The sequence below is a fragment of the Mastigoproctus giganteus genome, chromosome 5, assembly GCF_048544385.1.
Source record: "Mastigoproctus giganteus isolate SK-2022 chromosome 5, ASM4854438v1, whole genome shotgun sequence".
NCBI classification, from domain to species: domain Eukaryota; kingdom Metazoa; phylum Arthropoda; class Arachnida; order Uropygi; family Thelyphonidae; genus Mastigoproctus; species Mastigoproctus giganteus.
In genome coordinates this window covers 13,323,921-13,350,531 of record NC_143579.1, presented here as the reverse complement: position 1 = coordinate 13,350,531, position 26,611 = coordinate 13,323,921, and the positions used below count along the sequence as shown (strand labels likewise).

Sequence of the window (26,611 nt, the reverse complement as noted above, 5' to 3'; positions counted from 1 at the left end):
TGTCATTAACAACCCTACCAACCTTTGTATCATCTGCAAACTTCGACATTAAGCCTGACATACCTTCATCAATATCATTGATAAATATACAAAACAACAGTGGACCTAACACCGAACCCTGTGGGACTCCACTAATAACATTAGTCCAAGAAGAGCAGCACCCATTGATTACCACCCTGTCTTCTAGCACTTAACCATCCTTTTATCCATTGTAGCAACTTACCCTTAATACCATTCTGCTCCAATTTGTACAATAGTCTTCCATGCGCAACAGTGTCAAAAGCTTTCCTGAAATCCAAATATATGATATCAAAATTATTTTTTGCATCCAGTTCCTTTGTAACCACATCATAATATCTTATCAAATTTGTCAGACAAATCTTTCCCTTAACAAACCCATGCTGTGTCTGAATTATTGCTGCAGTCTTGTCTAGATGATCCTGCAATGCATCTTTAACCAGTGACTCCATTATTTTACCCGGAACAGAAGTTAAACTAACTGGTCTGTAATTACTCGTGTCACCCTTCGATCCCCCTTTGTGAATTGGGGATACATTTGCACATCTCCAGTCCGTGGGAACCTCCCCTGAGTCCAAGGATGCTCTCATAATTATGGCTAAGGGTTTGCTTAGTTGCTTTACCGCCTCCTTTAATATAACTGGATAGATCCCATCCACCCCAGGTGCTTTTCTTACGTTTAACTTCAACAATTTCTCATCCACTTTGCTTTCAGGTGATTAGGACAATCGGAGGCAATCAGCACATCCGTATCAGAGATGAGAAAGTTTCCCGCTCTCATATAAGGTAAAAGAAGTTCACTGAATCCTAGTGCAATATTTGGAGGATGGAATCTGGTGAAAGCTGCCTTAATGTGTGTAGGGCTACGAATATGCTGCCATCGACTATTACTACAACTATGAAGAACGCTAATAAAATAAAACAATCGATGCAAAGTGGTATGTAAAATTTTTGGTGCCCAGAACCTAACCCCGACGTAAATTGAGGGCTACCTGTGTCTGCATGTATGTATATATATATTTATATATATATAGTAGAGAATAATTGTATTAAGAAGCTAATTAATCATGGGGCGGAATGTGACTGTACGAAAAGGAAGATAATATAACTTATGGATCAGGGACACTGCATTAGCAAAATGTATCCTACAGCCATAATGTGTATATACAGGGTGATTCACTACCAGTGTGACAAACTTGCAGGAGGTGTAGGGGGCACAAAGACGAATTGGAATCACATAGCATTGCAGGGTCCGAAATGCCTTCGTCATGCAGTAGAGGACGTTGAATGGGAGGTCGCATGAACAGCGATCCCGCTGGAAGTCAGCATTTGTGAACCGGTTCCCGAGGCAGTAGGATGGACGAGTATTCAAGCGTTGAACTGGCCGACATGCACCTCGCGTATGGAGCTGCGGACTGTAACAGGCGCGCCCCTCATCATACGATTTTCGCACGTGTGCAGAGAAGCTTACGTGAGACTGGTTGTTTCACGAGAGGTACCATAAATTGAGAGCAAATGATGAGGACGCCAAACAATGAGGAAATTTCCTACGTCTTGCAGAAGGCAATCCGAGTACGAGTACTTGTGCGATAGGCCAACGATTGGGTATTTCCCAATCCACTTTATGGAGGATACTGTCAACAAACCAAATGAGTTCATACCACCTGCAACACGTCCAATCATTGGAGCCTGCGGATTATCCACTCCGGAGGACTTTTGCTACTTGGCTTCTTCAAAAGAGTGCGGCAGACAGCGCATTTGCTGCATCCATATTGTTCACGGATGAGGCAAGTTTCACAAGAGAGGGAACCTTTAATCAACATAACGCCCATTTGTGGGCTTTGGAGAACCCCCACGGTACGCAAACATGTGCAACTCAACGCCGTTTCTCTGTCAATGTTTGGGCCGGCATTGTTGGAGACCACCTCATTGGACCGTACCTTCTGCCCTCTTGTCTGGACGGTAGGGCATACTTGATCTTTCTACAGCAAGTCCTGCCCGAACTTACCGAAGAAGCACATGTAACTCAGTTGTTGCGCCGCTCAATGTGGTTCCGGCATGATGGGGCTCCCCCATATTACACCAATGACGTCCGCCAACACCTAAATGTTACATTTGGACAGCATTGGATAGGTCGTGGTGGTCCGGTTCATTGGCCTGCTAGATTGCCAGACCTATCATGTCTGGACTTCTGCTGGGGTCAAATGAAGACATTGATGTACGAGACCCCCGTTTATTCAGTTGAAGACCTCATCGCACGCATCTCTGTAGCTGCCGGGGAGTTTCGAGACATGCCAGGAACCTTCCAGAACGTTAGGGATTCTATGCGGCGGCACTTTGAAGCCTATGTGACTTCTGGTCGAACTTTCGAATACCTTCTGTAGCATGGCTTTTTGTCAATGTAAACTTGTCATTAAAATGATTTCTGTTACACTAACGAGTTGCTGTTTCTGTTCTTTTTCTTTGTTCACGCGATTACTGGGTTCGCCAGTAGTTGAGAATGTTCTAAAGGGCTTGGTATAATTTTTTTTTCTAATGAGGGAACTGAGGTGAGCACAGGAACAATCGCAATAACACGTTGATTTAAGGATGTGAGACTTGAGAGCCAGTCCGTCCAGTCCTGACGAAGGCATTTTGGACCCTGCAATGCTATGTGATTCCGATTCATCTTTGTGGCCCCCTACACCTCCTGCAAGTTTGTCGCACTGGTAGTGAATCACACTGTATATATATATATATATATAAAGAATATTGTATGTAGAAATGTGAAGAAGAATTTGATTTAAACCTATTGTATATAAGGTATACACTGTGAGCTTGACTGAATGAATAAGGAATGTAGCGATATATGGTATGAAGAAGAAAAGGAAGAAACAGACAGGAAATTAAAAATAAAGATAAGAAGTGAAAAGGTGACCAAAATAAGATAACATTGGGGTGTCTTTCACAATCTCAGTGTCATCATCAGAGGTCATCCCCGAAAGTATGAAAAAGAGCGAAATGTTCTTGCTTCTGTTTCCGACATGTTCTGTATGCTGTGGTACATGTGAGCTGTTGCCACATGTTGAGAACGAAATATTAAAATTATTTAAAATTTTGCGGTAAGAGTAAGGTCTAATAGATTGTGCCAATAAAAGTGGTTAAATTACGTAGTGCATATAGATCAAGGATGACCTTACAGAAGAAATTGAAAAGAATTGAAAAACTGAAAAAAACTAAAGTAATGAATATCAGAATAGGCAGGAAGAAAGGGACTTACTGTTACTTTGTAAAACTGACCAAGATGGCGGTGTGCTGGTATATTTATACGCTAGCGGCTCCTAGCGTTAGAAGGTGTGGGGGGAAAAATTATAATAATTATGGTATGGTGTCTGTATAGATTGAAATGAAATAAGTGGTGATGAATGCAGTTAAATACATGATATCCAAACTGCCCAGGATAGTTGAGAAATATAATAGTTTACAAAGTAGCAGTGAAAAGCAGCTAAACTTTGTTAAGGTGAAAAATAGATTGGGTAAAGTAAGAGGGTAGTGTCCCGCATATTGCGTTTGGTAGACTAATGGCTCACAGGACATAAGAAGTAGTGACTAGTAAAGCAGAAAGATGAATGAAGTAGAGATAAGTAGTTGGGCTTGGATAGTTCGGGGTTGCAAACCCGTTCCTATAGTTAGGACCCTGAATGAAGGTCTGGGAGTGAGTGCATCGTGTATTTAAGGTCAGTTATGTGAAAAATATATGGTAAGTATATAATGAAATGAAAATAAAAATAATAATTAAATTATGTACAAGTTTAATACATTATGTCGTGTGAGCCATTAGTCTACTGAACGTGATATGCAAGACACTACCTTCTTACTTTACCCAATCTATTTTTCACCTTAACAAAGTTTAGCTGCCTTTTCACTGCTACTTCATAAGCTTTTATATTTCTCAACTATCCTGGGCAGTTTGGACATCATGTATTTAACTGCATTCATCACCATTTATTTCATTTCAATCTATACAGACACCATACCATAATTATTATAATTTTTCCCCCCACACCTTCTAACGGTAGGAGCCGCTAGTGTACCCACACATAAATATACCGGCACGCAGCCATCTTGGCCATTTGGTCAGTTTTACAGAGTAACGGTAAGTCCCTTTCTTCCTGCCTGTTCTGATATTCATTAGTTTAGTTTTTTCAGTTTTTCAATTCTTTTTACTTGCTTCTGTAAGGTCATCCATGATTTGTATGCACTACGTAATTTAACCACTTCTATTGGAACAATCTATTAGACCTTACTCTTACAGCAAAATTTTAAATAATTTTAATATTTCGTTCTCAACACATGGCAACAGCTCAAGTGTACCACAGCATACAGAACATGTCGGAAACAGAAGCAAGAACATTGCGCGGTGTTTTTCATAATTTCGGTGGATGACCTCTGATGATGACACTGAGATTGTGAAAGACACTGCAATGTTATTTTGGTCACCTTTTCACTTCTTATCTTTATTTTTAATTTCTTGTCTACTTCTTCTTCCTTTTCTTCTCATACCATATATCGCTACATTCCTTATTCATTCAGTCGAGCTCACAATGTATACCATATATTCAATAGGTTTAAATCAAAATCTTCTTCACATTTCTACATACAATAAACTTATATATATTGAATTAAATATGCCTAAATGGATGTGATAGTTATACAAAGCGCCAGCAACTAGCAGGGCGAAGAAAGTAGAAAAAGAAGTGCAGTAGATTTATGAAAGGTGAAGGAATGTTAAAATCCTAGAGGTTAAGATAAATTAATAAAAATTATGGGCTTTAACCAAGCCAATATAAAGAAGGGAAACTGTAAAGGAAAATTAGTACATAAAAATAATAATATAATGCAAATAAAATTAAAAATTAAAATGTTATAGCTGTCATCAGATATGGGGGGGGGGAACATATTTAGAAAATGGTCAAATATAGGTAATGCAAATATGCATGATCAGGTATTTCATCAAGGGACTACATCTGACCATGTATCAGGAACTGTGTTTCTATACTTGTCCATAGTAGTAGCAGAAGAAAAGTAAATCACCAAAACAAGTCATGATAAAGATATTAGCATTTTCTAATACAGTATGGACAAGGTAGTCCCCCAATGCAGTGTAATTTATTGAGGTATAAATAATTTAGTTAAAATAGAAAAATGTTAAAATGAATATATAGAATTTATTGTAGGATTTAATTTTGTGTAAATAGGTATGTAGTATAGGAAATAAATTTAGAACAAGCAAATAGTATAAGGGTGCGGTATTAAATTGAGGAAGGGGAAAGGAAAAAGGAGTATTTTAAATAAACAAAGAAGAAAAATAGCAATAGAAGTAGGAACGTTCGTTTCACCCTCGTATTGCACTAATAGTTCAACGAACTATTAGTGCATGTGAAGTAACCTTATAGTATAAGTTTGGGCTTCACAACCCCAGCAAGCTTAGTGTCTTTTAATCACTTTTTCTATGCTTTTTATCTTTTCTGCTATCTATTTTTACCTATTCGTTGAACTATTAGTGCAATACAAGGGTGAAACGACGTTCCTACTACTATCGCTATTTTTCTTCTTTATTTATTTAAAACACTCCCTTTCCCCTTCCCTTCCTCAATTTAATACCTCATCCTTATACCATTTGCATGTTCTAAATTGATTTCCTATCTACACAAAATTAAATCCTACAATAAATTACATTGCATTGGTACTACTCTGTCCATACTGTATTAGAAAGTGCTAATTTCTTTATCATGACTTGTTTTGGCCATTCACTTTTCTTCTACTACTACGGACAAGTATAGAAATGCAGTTCCTGATGCATGGTCAGGTGTAGTCCCCCTGATGAAATACCTGATCATGTATCAATAATTATTTTTGTAGACACCAGAGAATGCATATTTGCATTACCTATATTAGACCATTTTCTAAATATATTCTCCCATATCTGATGACAGATATAACATTTTCATTTTTATTGTTATTTCCATTTTATTTGCATTATATTATTTTGATGTACTAATTTTCCTTTACAGTTTCCCCTCTTTATATTGGCTTGGTAATTCAGCCCATAATTTTTCTTAATTTATCATAACCTCTAGGATTTTAACATTCTTTCACCTTTCACAAATCTACTACACTTCTTTTTCTACTTTCCTCACCCTGCTAGCACTTTGTATAACTATTACATCCATTTATGAATATTTAATTCAATATATTAATACAACTTATATTTACTTTTTCATCCTTTAATGCTGCTTTGCTCTTTTAGGTGCATCTGTCAAACCTATTTATTAATTTTGCATTCACTGAAACCATTTCATCAACTGCATACCTTTTTCATATGTAACTCTTTAAACATTACCATATATATATATATATATATCTCATTAGTTGCAAAAAATGGCAAACAAACTGCAGTCAGGAACAAAAGAACATTTGAGAAGTGGGAAGACAACAACATGAACTAGCTAAAGCCACAGGTAGCCTAGCTAGTCAATTGCCTCAGCTCCTGTTTTCAAAAGGACAGTTTTAAATCAGTAAAAATGAACAGACTATCATTTCATATACAGGGTGTTTCAAAAGTGATGGTCAAATATTTAAAGGTGAACTGTACAGACTCAATATGCAAAAAAAGGCCTAGTAAACATGGGTCCTTAAGTGAATCATTTTCAAGATATTGCACATTTCTAGTTGGGATCCACCACTGACTTGTTTGTTTAGGTTATCCTCGCCGACCAGACTAGCCAGGTGGGTAAAGTGCCTGCCTGGCAACCCAAAGGTCGCGGGTTTGATTCCTGCCTCAAAGTACTGCAAAAACCTTGGGCATTATGGCCACAGAAGCCTATGCGACAACAACTACAAAAAAAAAAAAAAAAAAAAAGTTATCCTCATTCTCTCCCTTTCTCAATGCTCTGAGATGTAGCAGGCATACTAGTACTTGTCAAAGGATAGTCAACATGGAAAGAGGTTACAGCAACGAAAGAGTATGCGGACATGCACTTCGTGTATGGTAAATCCAACGGCAGTGCAGTTGAGGCTGCACGTTTGTACCAAGAAGCAGTTCCCCGCTGAAGGCAGCCCAACAATCGCACATTCATCAGGGTACATCAACACCTTAGAGAATATGGGCTCGCACATGGAGTACGAGCAGGCATGACACCTGATGTTGAGGAAAGGGTGTTAGAAAGAATAGAACAAAATCCAGGAATTTAGACAAGGAGGGTTGCTCTGCAAGAGAGTGTATTGATTCATAGCAGTGTGTGGGGAATTTTACATCGCCAATTACTTTACCCCTACCATATCCAGTATGTACAAGGTCTCAGAAATACAGACTACCTTCCCAGAGTGCTCCCATAGTCAGTGGAAGATCTTAACAGAAATGTGCATTATCTCGAAAACGGTTCATTTGTGGCCCGATGTTCACTTGCAGTCAGGAACAAAAGAACATTTGAAAAGTGGGAAAACAACATGAACTGGCTAAAGCCACATTGTTCTCTCTGAGAACAGGAGCTATGGCAATTGGCTAGCTAGGCTAGCCAATTGCCACAGCTTCTGTTTTCAGAGAGAGAGAGAGAGAGAGAGAGAGAGAGACATAAAACTAGAGTTTAATTAAGTGATCTATAATGTCCCAACTATTCCATCATGCGGTATGAATGATGTCTATTGAGGTTATAATGGGCAGCATGGCATGATCCAATATTCTTTACAGCGTTAGTTTCTGTGCTATTGAACTTGTTTGAAAGCATAAAAAATTGTGACTTCGAAGCATGTAGTTTGAGGCCTTTAAGGTTTTTGTAAAGTTATTATGGTTTTTATTTGATCGTTTATACATTTTTCCGGGTATGTATTACTAAACTTTGTCCTTATCCATCACAGTATTGGAATAATTTCTTTGTTGTGAATTAAATTCCAGCCCTAAATTCTGCCCTTAGGAAAATCAAAAACCAACTCAAAAGAAAAATTAATTTCTTTATAAGCAAAAATACAAACTTTGGATTGTCTTAAAAATGAGAGAAGGTATCAAACATTGCAAAAAGTTTAAATTTAAATGAAGCAACAATCTAGACCATAAAGAAAATTTGAATAGAAAATTGATCCTGCAGCAACTGCTGTTGCTGCAGAATCTTTCATTTCCATAAATATGACAGCTCGTCCCTGAGCACCAATAAAAATGGAAAAAGTGCTCAATATTTGAATTGAAGACAGTAGTAAAAAACGGATCCCATTAGACAGCAATGTAATTAAACAAAAAAACACTAAAAATTTATAACCATTTAAAAGAAAATGAAGAATCTTCTGTTAACCTGGAGTTTGTTGATAGCAAAGGCTTGAGCGATTTCAAAAACCACTTCTCATTACATAACATAAGAATTCAATGGGAAAGTGCATCAGTCAATAATGAAGCTGCCAAGAAGTATGCAGAAGAATTTCAAAAAATTATTGAAGAGCACAGATACACACCACATCAAGTATTCAATGCCAATGAGACAGATCTCTTTGGAGGGGGGGGGGAATACCCAACAGAACGTTTATTCAAAAAAAAAAAAAAAAAAAAAAAGAGAGAAAACGGCACCAGGTTTTAAGATATTTTAAGTAATGTTACATGATCAAAAGATCGTGTAACATTACTTATGTGCAGTAACGGATCAGGAGATTACATGATAAAACCAATGCTAGTTTACAGATACTCTAATCCTCATGCAATGAAAGGTGTAAATAAAAAGCATCACTGGTATGTTGCAAAGCAAATAAAAAGCTTGGGTAAATACCAATTTATTTAAAGAATGGTTTCTAAATTGTTTTGTGCCAGCTGTAGAAAACAATTTAAAGCAGAAAAATCTAGATTTCAAAGCTTTATTGCTATTGGATAATGCTCCAGGCTATCCAAAAAGTCATTCAAATGTAGAAGTAATGTTCCTACTACCTAATACAACTTCTTTAATTTAGCCATTAGATCAAGGCATTATATCTACCTTTAAAACTCATTAATAATTGACATAAAATTGTTACAATCGATTTTGGAAAAAATTGATTCCAAATCTATTGAAGTGACAGAGGCATGGAAATATTTCCAATTGTTTACCATTAAATGCGTGTTGGAAAAATGCATGGCCGGAGTCAGTTCATTCAAGAAAAAATGGCCGAACCAGCAGAAAACGGAATAGATGCGATAGTAGAACTTGCTAAATCAGTAGGAGGGGAAGTTTTGATGATACAACTACTGAACATGTTCAAGAATTACCAGTAGAAAGAGGCTGGTGAAGCGGATTTGGTAGACATGGCATCAAAGGTAAACTAAATCAATTCAGAGGATAATAGTGCAGATAAAAATTCTGAAGTTACAAATTTTACAGTAAAAAGCATAAACTTAGGCGAGTAATTAGAATATTATTTTCTGAATGCAGATCCTTCTACTGAAAGAAGCACAAAGTTCAAAAGGTAGCTTCAAAATTGCTTGGCTCCACACCATGAAATTTACAAAAATCTATCAAACAAAAGCAAACAAACCCAGATTACTGTTTTTTAAAGAGAGCAGAAGATACACGAAATCTAGATGCTGCAAAAGAAAGTTCAGAAGGTGAAGATATTCTGCAACAAAAAAAAAAAAAAAAAAAAAAACATTCTTGTTGATTGTGCTTAGGAGTGAGAGGAAGAAAATTAAATGAACATACACTATCTGACATATATGTATCACAGTTTGTAATAAGTTTGTTCAGTTATTACCATTTTTTAATAAATATTAGGTTTCTGATAGTTATATATATATATATATATATAAAAAAAAATGGTGTATTTTTGTTAGCTTTTGGAAGGTATTCCCCCCTTTTATACTGGTTCTTAGTTCTGTATATAACACGGTTTTGCACTAAATGAGATTTTAAAGGAAAAAAACTATTGTGGTATACAAGGGTTACCTGTATATGTATGGACAGCAGTAATCTCAAAATAATATACCAACTGGGTATATTATTCTTAGCAGTGTAGGCAGGCTGTTAGGATAACTTGTGGTGTTCTGTCAATGATATACATGAATTCTCAATGCAGAGACAATGAGGTGATTATTCCATTGTACACATTAGGCTGCATACTGTATGCATACAGAGAAGATTAGTTGGGGACACAAAAGGGTACTCTCTTTCTTATCAAAGACTTCAGTTTTGCAAACTGTGGTGTCTGGAACTAGGCACCTGCAAGGAGACATGAACGAAGTGTTTAAGACTATATGAAAAGTAAACTAAATGCTGATTACATCTTTGCCCTTTCCTGGAAAACACATATAACTGGACATAAATTAAAAATTGTTACAGGATAGATGTGTGAAAATTCGCTTTCAAATATATTACTTTAATTTATAGTCTAATATGAAATAAATGAATGAATAAATGAAATAATTTGTTGGCTACAGTTTGAGAGAGAGAGAGAGAGAGAGAGAGAGAGAGAGAGAGAATTAAAAATATTGATAAATACAAATTTTTTTTATTGAATTTTACAAAAAAATATCACCTAAGCATAACTAATAACAATAATGGAGTTTTTTTTATGCACCCAAATATTACACATTATATTCTTTAAATAAAAATTTAATTTTATTTTAAGAATTTTAAATTAAATAATTAAAAACATTTCAATTTTAAATTAAGTAGCAATTTTAACTGTTATCTAATTTAAAGAAATAAATAAACTAATATTTACTTTTCCTACGATCACGATCGTCATTTTTTTTCTGATAAGTTGTTTGTTGTAACATATGATGTTCTTCTTGAGCCTCTTTTTGAGCTTCTTTATGAATCTGGTCAATAGTCTTTGGATTATTTTCATCTCGCCTTGGGGTCCAAAAATTCTATTACAAGATAACAAAACAATGATCTGAAATATATACATTAAAAATCACCAGTGCCAATTACCTACTTATTATTGTTCTAGGGTCTTCATTAATGTAATGTTTTTTTTTGTGAAGAATATTATTCCTTTAACTTAATGTGAAACAAGAATTTGTTCTGTAATAAGAATAAGAAAAATTATGTTCTAATTCAATATAAATGCAATAGATAACAGAGTTCCACACTGTTATCTAAAAGTAAAATGATTAATAACTTTAAATGTAAGTTGCACATGCATGATTTTGTAATTCACATTTTGTCACAAGTGCTTGAAGTGGTTTCAATGTCAATATAGCAGATGTTATTTTAAACATTATAGTATTATTGCTCTCTTTTGTATGTTTGTTTGGAATGCTCAGTGTTTGTTCAGTGCTAATAAGACACAAACACCAAAATACTCCTAAAAATCAAAAGATTATAACACTTTAAATAAAAACAATTAAAATATACATATGTGAAACTAACAAATGAACAATTTATAAATCTTCCTGCTCCATTTCATTCTGAAAATTCATTTTTCTTATGTGTATATCAACAACTTGTATAACAAGCAAATGTATTCCCTTTCTAACTGATAAAATCCTGCACAACTGTCAAAAATAAATACTGTCTTCAGTTTGTTTCAGACACTTCTTTGTTCTTAGAGTTGTGTGCATGTGTGAAGTGGTTGTTTACACTATCAGCTGATAGTTGTTATTATGGTTTTATAAATCTAAAAATGGAACACTGTGGTTTCATGTTAATAATGTTTTTCTTTCCTTCCAAACAGAATTAATAAGTTTTGTTTTGATGAACATATAACATGTGCAAAAACATAAAATTGCATGTTTTATTATAATTACATTGTAATATGGCAATTTATTATTCCGATTTCTTTTTTTAAAACTGTATTTCATAGTAGCAAAATGTCACCATAATGAAATTTATCATACAAATAAGTTATACTGGAATTTCACTTTTATACATTAATGTCTATATGTAACCTACTAATAACATATTTATCTTTAGGTAGACTGTGTTCTTTGCCTATTAATCCTATTAGGTTTTGATGAACTGCTTTACTGGTGGTTTTCTGATTTACCCCGGCATTTAAGCCCTATTCAGTTCAAGTGTTCACTGAAGTAGTATGGTAACAAAGGCAACTACTATATTAAAATTGTAAATTAAGCAGTGTATTCTGCCAGATGTGCATATACGTGGATGGAAATTTAGTTTAAAGGAGAAAATCATAGTTTAAAGGCTACATCAGGAAATGCCCAGAACTGCACACATGGAGCTGCATTCATGCAATTTCAGTTATCTTCTATAATAACTGATATAACATCTTACCTGTCTAAGTTCAATTATGTCTTGTAACATAAACCTGACTCTGGAAGTGGTCTGTCTTTTATCTACTATCTTTTTCATGGTTGAGAAGTAATCATCCATCTATAAAAGAAAATAAAGGAAAATAAGTAAAACTTTATTTCTATGATACTTCATATACATGCAAAGTAACACAATGGCAAAATAAATAAATAAATTATACTTGAGAGCATGAAAGCCAGATGGACACATACTGAATATTGAAAATCCATTATTGCAACAATACAATAATAATAATGCTGTGCACGCACGCATGCACACACGCACACAATGAGTATTTGCAAATAAAATCAAACACAATAATATTAAATTACATAGATTTATATGCCTGAAACCCATTTTAGGTTACTTTGCAATAATCTTTATGTTGAAAAGCATGTTTTAGGAGAAATTAGAAAGAGAAGTCAGCCTGCTAAAAAGTAAGAGTGATAAGAATCTCTGAGAAGCATCTATTAGAAAAGCTACTGACAAAGAAAGTGGGTAAGGCTCCAGGGTAGATGGTATACATCTGGTTATACTAAATGAAACAGCATGTGTGGGTATGAAACAACTACTAATGATAAAGATATCACCATTAGGCAAAGGATGGTCCCCATTCAGTAAAGCACTAATGTTTCACCCAGCCCACAAAGGAGAACCTAAGAAGGAGACAGACGTTTAAAGGCATCCCAGTTATAACCATCCTCCATGAACATTTGGGGATGACTAAGGTCAGTACAAGGTGGGTCCCCACATTTCTGAACCCTGTGCAGAAGCAATTTAGAGTATGGTGTTGTAAGGAGAATTTAGAGCTTTACGAAAGGAATCTTGAAACTTTCATCTCCAGAATGTTACGGGTGATCACTGGGATCTCGAGACCAAGCAAGAATCAATACAATGGAAGCACAAGAGTTCTCCCCAACCAAAAAAATTTCAGACACAACCTTCAGCTGGCAAGATTATGGCCACCATTTATTATTATTTTATTTTATTTTTTTGGGATGCTGAGGGAATTCTGCATATTCACTACTTAGAACACAAGCAGACAGTCACCAAGGAGTCATATGCATCCTAAGGTACATATGCATCCTACTGTCATATGCATCCTACTGTACATCCTAAGGGATGTCATAAAGTTAAGGAAAAATGCCAGGGAAAACTTTACAGAGGTGTGCTGCTTTTTAGGACAATGCACCAGTGCACAGGTCTCATGCTGCTGCTGCTTTGAGAGACTGACTTTACAGAACTTACCCATCCACCTTACAGTCAAAATATGGCACCACCCAGTGACTATTTCCTGCTTTTACACCTCAAGAAAAATGTATGTGGACATCGCTTTGCTAATGACAATGAACTGAAGTCTGCTGTTTATGCATTCTCTGATGGACAAGACGAAGAATTTTATTTGTCTGGTAGAGTCAGTCCTCGTATAGCATGATAGTTGTGTTCCTAGAAACTTGTGCAATGCAAAATTGTGCAATATAAATAACAGGCCCTATGGGAAAAATAGGGTTAGGTGCCAACCACCCAAGATTGAACACACATTGTAACCAAAACATTACCAAACACAAATAATCGTAATAAAATACGTATTTTATTACGACTATTATGTAATAAAATATTGCTAATGCTTTTGCTTCTATCGTAAGCAAACTTCTTTGATTTTCTATCCAAACAGATGACAGCCATTCCATCTCTTCCAATCCTTTGTGTCTTGATCTAATGGATTTTATTACACTTTGAGTTGTTCCTGGTATGAAAGTGTTCGTTTTTATTTTCTCTGCATTCTTTCTAATTCTCGGTGTTGCCTCATTTAGGCCTGTAGCATGTGAAATATCACATGGTCTTTCATTTCACTCAAAGCGTTTCACAATTTCATATTTTTTCTCTATCGTTGATACCAAAATGGCTGTCGGAGATACTACAGATTCAGAGAGATAAAGAAAAGCAATATAGATAGATTATCGATATTGCTTTTCTTTTTCTCTCTGAATCTGTACTGGATGCTTCATTTTCTCTTTTCTAAGTATTTTACTCATTTTTAGGAAATAAAGCACAATTACAAAATCAGGAGGCACGTTTGATGCACATAAACAAAGCTGTGCTTGTGTAGCAACTGAATAACACAGTAAAGCCAGAGACACAGTATTAAAACCTCACTAGCTCACATCTTACTAAAGCACATTTCTGGGAGTTACAACCATAAAAACAATAAAAACAATTTCAAGTTGCATTTCTGCTAGTGGAATCTGTATAATCTGGTAGTAAACTCGATCTAATTGCATTTGCGATAATACCGATATGGAATTGTGTGGGTTTTTACATTATTATGGTGAAATATATTTCCCCTTCACTGATATAAAAAACAAATACATTTTCAGAATCTTCTCTTCACTGCTATCGTGTTGCATTCAGTTGGTGTGATTCCACGTTCGACTGCAATTTCTTGTAAACACAAAGGCAAATCGTGCATAAGCGAATTTGGTTCGTGTTATACAAGATATCGTTCCCCTATTTATAAATCGTGTATGATCGAATTCGTGTAGTATAAACATGTGTTATACGAGGACTGACTGTATTTCCTTATTGCCAACAAAACGGAATGAATGTAGTGACGTTCACGGGAGTTACATTGAAAAATAAAAACAGAAAAACAAACAAAAAAAAAAATTATCTACTTACCTTCAACGGTAGGTAGATAATTTGTTGAATGCCCCTCATACATCATACATACAGTGCAAACAATAAGGAAATACATTCACTACCATGATTTATAACAAAAGTGATTTCATCATTCCCCTCCCAAAGAGCCAAGGTGTGCTCCCCGTTATGAGATGAATGCTGCACTGCTCCAGTCAGAAATATAAATTTCAAATTAATAAAAAATTAAAACTACAACTCATTACTTCAACATTATGTGAAATGCAAATGCAATAACAATACTACACCATTCTGATAACAATACTTTTATTCTGATTTACTGCAGAAACACACAGACACACAGTGTTTTATAAAAGGCAACGGGAATCTCACTTATTTCTAAGTTTAGGCTATTTGTTGTTTCACCCTTTTTTGTCATATTAAGGTTGAAATTATTTAAATTTCTTTGTTAAAACTAAAATAAAATTTCACCCCAAATGTGTCTAAAAAAGTTGCCATATCTGAACACAGTATTCTAAATGTGGTTCACTGAAACAAATGAAAGCTGATTTCATTTTAACTCTGCAGTTCAGTGTTAAACCTGTGAAGTATAACTCAAAAACAACAAGTCCGCATTAATTACTGGATGAAGATAAAAATCTGATTTTCCATACCTTCTAAAACTTTTTTTTGTACAAATTTTTTACTTGGCATTGTTTAAGAATTTTATTTATCATTTTCCCATGACTTTATTTTCCCATCACGTGATGGTTTACACTGACAAGAAAAGGCGCCTCCGTAGCCAGGCGGGAAGGAGCAGCAGTGCATAGCACACGCTTCTTGATTAGACCGGGGTTCGAGCCCGTCACCACCAAATATGGAGGATGCGGAAAGGTCAGGGAATGACCACCGCATATCCCGGAGCAATATGGCCTTAGTTGCTAATGCTCCTAAAAACCAAACAACAAACACTGACAAGACAAAGCTTAGAATACTGTTTGTTTCTAGTTCATTATTTATAAAACTCTCCCACATGATCTAATGATTATTTTTCAACAATAAACACAGAAAAAACCTTTAGATGGACTGCAGGTCAGTAGGAAGAGGATTGTGATCAACATGAACCATTGTAATTAGTATGAACCAGAGCTGTGATGCTCAATATATTCTATGTTGATATCAATATTTGTAAAATAATAAGAGGCGTTTACCTCAATATAGTACATAGAACACTTCCGCATGATACTCTCCAGAAATTAAAACGGGAAAAAAAAAAAAAAAAAAAAAAAAAACGAAAAACTTACATTAGAGTAACAAATAAGTAAAACTCAATTTAACACAATTAAAAATAAGAAAATTAATTAAAAGATTTTAACAAAAAATAAAGCAATCTTTTTTGATATTTTTTAATTCAAATTCAAAAAATCATTTTGATATTTTTTTGGTTAAAATTCTTTTAATTAATTTTCGTATTTTTAATTGCGTTAAATTGATATTTAATTATTTGTTATTCTAATGTAAGTTTTTTGATTTTTTCGTATTAATTTCTGGAGAGTATCATACGGAAGTGTTCTACATACTATATTGAGGTAAACTCATCTTACTTTAAAAATATAAATTTTGCATATTTGTAGCATACACCACTTTTGAATCCTCATAATTTTTAACATTCCACCCCCACAGGGGGATATTAAATTTTACTAATATACTGGCATAGACTAATAATGACTCTTCATTTTGGCAGGCTTTTGTATAAAGAAATATGAGTGCGGTAATGACATATGTGAAAAAGTAGCAATGTAGCGATCTAATGTGTTAGGATAGCTAAGATTAAGAACAGGTGCATATATACTTGTGTGCCCACAATTATATTAACTGAGGCAGCAAAAGAGGTCAGCAAACCCTTAGCCATAATTATGAGTGCATCCTTGCATCCAGGGGGGGGGGGGACCCTATGGACTGGAAAGTGTGAATATATCTCCTTTTTGTAAAGCAGGATCAAAAGGCAACATGAGTAATTACAGACCTGTTAGCTTAATGTCTAACAGGAATAAGATAAATGGAAGTTGAAAGTGATTCCATTATTTCCCAGGAGAAAATAATGGAATTACTGGTTGAAGAAGTAATGCAGGACCATTTGGACAGGCAAGCAATTACACTGCATCACAGCATCGATTCGTTCAGGGGCAATCTGGTCTAACTAATCTGATAAGTTACTATGCTGGAGTGACCAAGGAACTGGATACAAAATATATTTTTGGCATCATACTTGGATTTCAGGAAGGCTTTTGATACTGTTGCACATAAACAACTGCTGTACAAACAGGAGCAATGTGGAAAGTTATTGCCATGGATAAAGGGGTGGTTAAGTGGAAGAAGACAGAGCTGTTATTAATGATCACTGCTCTTCACGGACTAATGTTATAAATCAGGTATATCAGGCTTAATGTGCAAGTTTGCAGATAATAGAAAGGTTGACAGGGTGGTTAATAGCAGTCAGGGTGAGCTACTGCAACAAATTCTACAAAAATCAGGTCAATGGGCTGAGAAATGGCAGTTTAAGTTTAACATTGACAATTGAAAGGTACTGCACATAGGTAGCAGTAACTCCAGAGTAACTTATCAACTGTGTGGTACTACACTTGGGATAGTGGAGAATGAAAAAGACCTGGGGGTAACTTCACAGTCAGACATGCAATTTTCTGAGCAATGAAACCATGCTGCCAGGACAGCTCATGATGTTTCGTCAACAATATACAGAAACTTTGCTAGCACAGAGAAGGAGGTGATTATCCCTTTATATAATGCCATTGTTAGGCCAAATCTTCAGTACTGTATATAGGTCTGGAAGCCTTACTTTAGAATGTATGTAGAACTGCTGGAATAGGTGCAAAGAAGGGCAACCAGCTGGTGAATGGAATAAAAGTGTGCTCTTAACCAAAAAGGCTTCAGTTCTACAAATTTCAACATCTCAAGATCAAGCACCTGTGGGGAGGTGTGACTGAGGTGTTTAAAGACTTGAATGGAATGAGTAAGCTGAATGTTTATGGCATTCTTCCACTTGCTGAGATTATACACAAGAGAACATAAACTGAAATTGAGTAAAGATGATTGCAGAATAGATGTATGGAAATATGCTTTCAGCCAGCAACAGGATGAAAAAATTGAAGGGAGAACTAGACAAGTTCTTGGGAGGTACGGATGGATGAACTGAGTTTTATTTTATTTATTTATTTTTTTGGCTGATGCTATATGAGCTTGCTTTTTTGCATCATTTGCCATTACAACTACTACTACAAAATCCCATAGGCTGTCCTGGCAACATGTCTGCACTGCTCAGAGAATTTTATATCTGGCTGCAAAATTACGCCCAGGTCTTTTTCATTTTCCACTACCCTGAGTGTAGTATCACACAGTTGATGTTACTCTGGGATTACTGCTACCCGTATGCAGTACTTTTACCTTTGTCAATGTTAATCTTCAAATTGGGTCGATGGGCATTTTCTCAGCCCATCGACCCAATTTCCCGAGTTCTTGTTGCAGTAGTTCACCCTGATTACTCTTGTTAACTACCCTACCTTTGTATCATCTGAAAACATATTAAGTCTGAAATACCTTCATCAATATCATTAATATATACTGAAAACAATAACGGGCTCAGCACTGAATCCTGGAGGATTCCACTAATAACATTAATACTTGAAGAGTAGTGACCATTGAAAATAACTCTGTCTTCTCCCACTTAAACATCCCTTTATCCAAAGCATTAACTTTATCTTAATGCCACATTGCTCCAGTCTTTTATGTGCAACAGTATCAAAAGCCTTTTTGATATCCAAGTATATAATATCAAAATTATTTTTTTCATTCAGATCTTTTGTCACTGCATCATAGTAACCTCTCAGATTGGTTACACAAGACCATCCCTTAACAAATCCATGCTGTGTGCATGCAGTATAATTGTCTGTAATTACTCACGTTACCTTTTGATCTCCCTTTATGAACTGGGGATACATTCGCACTTCTCCAGTGGATATGACCGTGAATCGAAGGATGCTCTCATAATTATGGCTAAGGGTTGGCTTACCTCTGTGGATGAGTAGATCCCATCCACCCCAGGTGACTTTTTTATGTCCAGCTTCAAAAATTTCTCTTCCACTTTCCTTTCAGTTATCACAAAGTCATTTAACTCCCTGTTAGAGTTTGATAAACTTTGGTATCCTCTCCCTTAAAGAATTTCTCATGTGTGAATGTAGATGCAAAATACCTACTCAATTTGTCAGCAAGCTGAAGGAGGTCATCAACAGTCAATCTATTCACATGAAGTGGCCCAATGTGGTTCAACCTTTCCTTCTACTGTTAATATAAGCATAGAAGTACGGCTTTGCTGCATTTCTCTGCAAGAGACCTCTCATAATCTGCCCTAGTTTGCCTAACCTGCTTTATGACTTGATTACAGACTAATTTATATTTTAACTGGCAATTACAGTAAATGAAGTGAATATTAAATGTAGACTAAGTCTGTTGGCTTAAAAGGCAACAAACAGGATACATTTAATACCTTTTTTCTACAGTACGTATACTTGAAATATTTGATGAACCAGGAACAGCCATGTGATATCATCACCCATTTCCATCAATACTAGACAACAAAGTTTTTTTGCTAAATAATAAAAGATAAAACAATTAGAAACTGGCAGTTGACTCCATAAATAAAACTTGTTTATCCACTTCCATAAAAAATCTAAGCCCATAAAATATATGAAAACTCACCGAGCTTTCTTTATTTCCTTTACTCTTCTCACCAGTGTCAAGTGATTTGCCAATGGTTGTCAAAAGACGACACAAACATTCTAGGGAATCCTCATCACCTTGACTCAGCAACTTTCTTATGCATTCATGCATAATAGGTTCTGTTAGCATGTGAAGCTTAAATAGTTCTCCTATAAATCTAAAGATAGAACAATAAATAAGTTGTTACAAATAAATTAAAACACTTCTTCAATAATTTCATCCTGGAAAAAAAAAAAAAAAAAAAAAAAAATCATTTAATGTAAACATATAACTCAACATAACTGTATTTATCCCTCTATCCACATCAAGGGGGATCAGAACTGAACTCTGCCAAAATACTTTTTCTTGTAGTTATGCTTCAATATTCTTTTTTAAAATGTATCCCATTTAGCCATGTATCAGTTTCACTGATAGGTATATGTATCCAGCATTTTCTCCTTAAAAAAAAAAATAAATAAATAAAAAAAAAAAAAAAAAAAAGTTTTTTACTATAAGGACAGATCATTTTGTCTCCAAGACTATTCTATAAAAATAAACACTAATTACCATGAAATAATACAGCAAATTAATGGCACAAGTAGGATTACACTTGTGTATTTCTACTACAAAGTAACAAGATACTCTGATATTTGAAATTAAATTAAAAAAAAAAAAAAAAATCATAATTTACAGTTCTGATTTAAAATAAAATTAGAAAAAGGTTGGGTCAGATCTTACCACAATCGGTACGTACTGGATTATAAATTACATGAAACAAACAAGACATGGCTTAGCTGCTTCTTTAAGTTTGTTTACATAATTTATTTTCCTTCAAATTTACTAAATATATTTTAAGAAAGGAAATATAAACTGCCACATTTCTTGTGAAAGCATGGCTGTACATTTCTGATCTCACTCAACTTCTTGTTGATATTCCTTAATTTCAAACTAGTGTAACATGCTAGCATTACTACTGATTGTTTCATTCCGATGTGTGGAATGAAATCATTGTTTCACATATATAATTTGTTTTTGTGTTTGCCATGGGCAGCTGAAAAACTAGTGGCAGACAAAAAAACTGCATCACAATATCTCCCCAAAAGGTAAAATGCTTAATTAATGGAAATATGACAAATCATGCAAATGGCAATCATGACAAACTAATGTAATAGTATTATGTACAGTAAATGGGCAAAATAAGTCCTCAATATTTTGTTCCTTCTCCTCGAGCTGCAATTACAACAATCTGGCATAGAGTTAATCAACTTCTGGATATACAATTTCATGGTGCCACACCCGTACAATGCTCTCCTGCAGATGAATCTTACTTGTTGGCTTCTTCTGAGCAATTTTAGACGTACCAGCAATTTTCAATAGGGTTCAAATCTGCAACACTGTCCAGTCCAACTCTGTAATCACAGCACTTCTGAGGTATGACTGCATCTTAAGCATGAAAAACGAGGGAAAACATTAGTGTAATGTATGTTTTAAACCTAGTGAGATAAGAAGACAAACTCATCACTAAATCTAAATAGAACAAAACTTACCAATTTTGCTGTGTCGCAAGGTGCTGAGTCGTCTGTGTGGTGATTCCTAATAATGGGTTTCAGGCACTCCTCCAAGATAGCAGTGTAGGTTTCTGCTTTCACCGTTCTGTTAATAAACTTAATTCGCCACACGCCTTTGCTTGTTATACATCTGCAGACCACCTAACTGGCGGGGAACTTTACAGTCTGTGTTATGCAGTCAGGATAGTATGCCTCCAATTTTCATCTTTTGACCTATCGTTTCCCATCCGAGCCACGCAGGTTGAATTTCGATTTGTCAGAAAAGATGGTGTCCAATTGCTCTTTTGCCCATGAAACATGCATTTTAGCCCAAGCAAGTTGCTTTTTCCTCATTTGTTGGGTTAACAAAGGCTTCTTCTTGGGCCGATAGCATGCAGATCACATTTCAAAAGACGTTTCTGGATAGTTCGTGCACTTGTTTCAACACCAGAGGCCACCTCAACGTCCAGTTTTAGATCAGGAGCACTAACAGGGTGATTACGAAGGCATAGCCGTTTCAAATATTGATCATGGGAAGGCATAGTCACTCTCTTACAGCCTGATCCAGGTCTTCTCTTCACATCACCGGTTTCACGCTTTTAATTTCAGCACCCGGGTTACTGTTGACTGGTAACAAGCCTATTTTGTCAGTGATAGCACATGTAGAAAGCCCTTCCTGGGACAGCAACAGCTGCACTTTTTTTCTTGGTGTCAACTGAACATATGGAGTCATGCTTACTCTCCACAAAACAGGATACGAATGAGCGTGTGTATACCCTTCAAATGCCATATTTATAGAAACAGCTAATGCAATAGAAGCGTTATCTAATGCAATACCTTTGCTTTGTGACAAACAAAATAACTGTAATCAAACAATATCTTATATGTTTCACTACAAACGTTACTTTTTTAAGGTGATGCAATTTTTTTGTCCGCCACTGTAGAAGTATTATATTAGGAAGTATGACGGTACCACAGAATTTAGTTCACAAATCCTGTGCCAATGTTACAAATTTTTAAGATTACTGTTCTATTAAACTTTTGAATTGCAATCATCCATTCTGAAATAACGCATGGCCCAATAAAAACAAAATGTCTTGGACCTCCCTCCACAAACAAATAAATACATATACAATGATAATTATATTAAACTTAGGTCTGTATTTACCAAGAATAAAGAGCTGGTTGGTTGGTTTGTTGCTGTTTTATGGCACACTGGCAATTATGGCCATAATGCGCCAAGTCAAATTAGACAAAAACACACAAAAATATATTTGGTAATCTAAACAGGTTGCCATGTCAAAAGATGTAAATGTATATAAAAATATAAAAGTGTAAGTTCAAATAAGTGTGTATAAATTAATGGACTGTAAAAAGTTAAAAACGTTAGACATACATACTGCCTCTGTCATTTAAATTCTGGCTGAGTGAAAACAATTCAGTCAGATTAATGGAATCTGTAAAATATAAATGACATGCAGTGGTAAAAAGCAAACATTCAATAAAAATATCAATACCGGTTTAAAACAGTTATTCAGTACCCACACACATAGGTGGGTCACCTGCTCTTAGTAAACAGGAGTGTGTCAGATGACTGTGACCTATGTGTAGCCGAGCAAGAATAACTTCCTCTTGTCAGGCCCAGTTTATGGAGTAAAACGAATGCCAGCACATGCAAGTTTACATGATGCTAAATTTTCTGGGGTGTGATATTGGAAGAATATCTCCCACACTTTGTTTTGTGCCTTTTTTTTGCTGCTGTGCATTCAGAATTCCATCAAGACTTTGGAAATGATGGAAACCAGTGGATGATTTTGGAATTGCAATTGCAGCGATACTTTTAGTGATGCATGTGACTGTGGTAATGTCAAGATTTGTCAGATGTTGAAAAGCATTCCAAGTCAGCCCAATCAATCGTACACCGCAATAACCTAAATGGAAGACATGGTCTCTTCCCACTACCTCCCTTCACTTAATTGGGAGGTAGAGTTTTCCTCTACCAGTTAAGCGAAGGGAGGAGAGAGGGGAAGATAAAAAGATCAGTGGCAGAAAATGTACGGGTAGGCATGTGGAACATGTTTGTTCTCATATTCAGAAGGGAGAGGTCATTGGCGGCTCAGATGCAAAAAGGGTAAAGGGGCTTCGTTTATTTATGGTGAGACTTTGACAGCTCCCTCGATTGGGGCCCCCTGGTGCAGTGCATCTAATGCACCCACTCCAAAAAATGGAGTGCAAGCTGCCAGGTCTACATGAAGAAAGAATATCCAGATCTTCCTACAAAGATGACAAAATTTCAAACACCTTAAATTTATATATATATATTTTTAAAACATACTATTCACTTATTATTCAGTTGTAAATATTATATTAGAATGATTTAAATTTCAGTACTGATACACAATTTTATCGGACTATTCAACCGATTTATACTTTTAACCATACAATATCGGTGTAAATATATCATAGTTTATCCATAAATTTAACTACCTGAGTAATGTAAAAGGCATCGTTTGATTTTATCTCATATTGTTGCTACCTTCACAATGAGATACCAGGTATTGCAGTACTTCAAATAAATAACTGCTACTCTAGTAGAGGAGACTATTGTTATTTATTCTCAGTGGGCACCACCACCTAGACGGCGTTTCAGAGCTTGTTGGCTCACTCATCGGTAGGTGGGCAAGTACTCTGAGATAATGCAAACATGCCATCTTGTTGTGAAGTTAATTCCACAATATGAGAGATGACAAATGGTGAAGATAATGATATGATAACTATATAATATCGGTGTAAATACACCATAGTTTACCCATAAATTTATATTGTGGAATTAACTTCACAACCGCAATGGCATGTTTGCATTATCAGGGTACCTGCCCACCCACTGATGAGTAAGCCAACAAGCTCCGAAACGGTGCTGTCTGGGTGGTGGTGGTGCACACTGGGAATAAATAACAGTAGTCTTCTCTACTAGAGAAGCGTTATTTATTTGAAGTAGTGCAATACCTGGTATCTCATTGTGTAGGTAGCCGTAATATGAGATACAATCAAATGATGCCTTTACACTACTCAGGTAGTTAAATTTATGGGTAAACTGTGGTGTATTTACACTGATATTATATAGTTTATTTTTAAGTGAACATATATAACCAAAATTTTTGTCAAATTTAAATTACATCAGTTGGGAGTTGATTATCTATTAAGATTCTTAGCAAAGCTTATTATTTTAGTACTCACCTCTAGATCCATATTGGTTAGGGTAAATTTACATAAAGGAAAGTAAAAGTTTTCAATTATATTAATAGATTAATTAATTTAAAAACATGTCTGGGAGTGCACCACTTTTTTCCTGGTTGTCATTCATAAAATTATATGAAAATTCAAATGTTGAAAACTGCAACAGGATTATGTTTATGAGATGCTACAGTTACCTGCTGGTATGCTGCAAATTAGTAGCCTGACTAAAGAAAAAGCTAAAGGAAGAATGGAATTGATAGGTTAAAGGGAAAAAACAATAAACAAAATTGGATGAAACAGAAGGCTAATACTAATTAGAGGAAACGTAACTGCAGTGGGGAAAAAGACAACACACACACATGTAACTCTAAAAATCCTCATTTCAAGCAAAAGACAAGAAATTCATGTAAAATTTGAAACAATTCAGAGGGAAAGAAAAAACAAAAAAAATTAAAATTAAATCAAATGGAACAGTAACTGCAAAGAAAAGCAGAGTAAAGTTAAAATTTTCAAATTTAAAGTGAATACAATTGAAGCAAACTTAAAATTCTGGAAGTGAATGACTAATAATAAAGATAAAGGCCACCACATGCAGTATTCTGTATTCACAAGATACAGTCTCTTCTCCCACTTCACACCTTGTCTTTTAAATTTTTAAAAAATATATTAATTTTAACTTTACTCTGATTACCTTTAAAGTTGCTCTTCTATTTGGCTTCACATTAAAATTTTGTTTTCTTTTTATATCTGAATTGTTTCAAGTTCTACATGAATTTCTTTTTTTATCTTTTGCTTGAAATGAGGGTGGGCATTTCTTTATAGTTATACGTTTAGTGCAACCCTAAAAAGAAATACTGGCTGGGGTCTCTTTTTCTGGCTGCAATTGCTCCAATTTGTGCAATTATCTAAGTAGTTGGGCTTTCTGCAAGCAATGCCGTTCTTTTTCATCAAACTTCTTTTATTTTCCAAATTTTATTCCTTAGTTTCCATTTTCCTTTTAAATCCATAAACACTCTCATTCTCCCGTTTTCTTTGTCCAGGCTGTTCAATTCATAGCATTACAGCAGAAGCACCTCACAAGCATCATCCTGTCACAGTCTGCAGAATAAAACTGTTGTTTGAATTATTAATATTCATTTCACCACACCATGCATGTTTTCATATTTTTTTGAATATTGAGATTTACCAAAATATTGAACATTCCAGAAAAAGCAAAACCGCATCTTTATTTAATGCAGTGCTAATAAAAAAAAAAAAAAAAAAAAAAAACTACAAGAATTCAAAAATAAACAAACCAAAATCTCGGATAAGTTTTATGTAAGATATGTATAACGTTTAGTACAAAGTAAGCCATATTTTCTGGATTGAATCAGGACTTAAAAACAATAAAAAAAAAAAAAAAAAAGGAGAGAGAGAGAGAGAGAGAGAGAGAGAGAGAACAGCTACAGAACTATGGCTACATGAAGTTTAAAAAACTAACATGAAATTTTCAATAGTAAAAAATAATAATAGATGAGAGAATAAGCAAAATGTTTTATTCATACTATGCATGTTTGCTCCTTCTTTATTTACTATTTATTTATTAATAAATTTTTTATTATTTTTTACCAAATAAAAACTCTAACCATTTCTTAAAAATCCAAAAACCCTTTTTGTTCAGAATCAGACTTTTTTTGTGAAAATGTTACTATTTTCATGCCTTGAATCGATCCTGAAAGAATGGCTCACATGTTATGAAACATCCTATATTTCCGTTTACTAGTTTTAGAGGCAATGTACTTACCTAATATTTCCTAAGGATCTCCGCCGATTAATCCTTTCTTCTTCTTCCAATTCCTCCCGTAACTGTTTCTTCTTTTCTTCCTATTTTGAAATTGAATAATGATTTTTCAATTCACAATAAAAAAAATAATAAAATTTAGAATTTCTCTACACAAGTGCATGGTTTAATTAATGTTGGTCTACAACAGGGTTTCGCAAAGTGTGGTCCGTGGCCCGATATGGGTAGGCAAACAAATTATTTGAAATATACCTACATAAAACTATAAGAAAATTTCCTGAAAAAAATGAAAATGTACTAAAATACCAAATACACAGTTATACTCAAAATACTCATTAAATAAATATTTATTTACCCAAAAACAGACTCAA

At 34.9% G+C, this 26,611-nt stretch overlaps 1 protein-coding gene across 5 annotated transcripts in view; it reads right to left on the bottom strand.

The window, feature by feature from the left end:
- LOC150085178 (eukaryotic translation initiation factor 4 gamma 3-like) overlaps window positions 1-26,611 on the bottom strand; it is a 791,506-nt gene that overhangs the window by 145,641 nt on the left and 619,254 nt on the right. For all 5 annotated transcript variants that reach the window (XM_090373913.1, XM_090373915.1, XM_090373911.1 and 2 more), the window contains 4 exons: window positions 26,244-26,323; window positions 19,677-19,854; window positions 12,249-12,347; window positions 10,732-10,879 (listed from right to left, as the gene is read on the bottom strand). In XM_090373913.1, coding sequence (XP_090230039.1) covers window positions 10,732-10,879; window positions 12,249-12,347; window positions 19,677-19,854; window positions 26,244-26,323 — 505 coding nt within the window. The remainder of the gene's footprint in view (window positions 1-10,731; window positions 10,880-12,248; window positions 12,348-19,676; window positions 19,855-26,243; window positions 26,324-26,611) is intronic.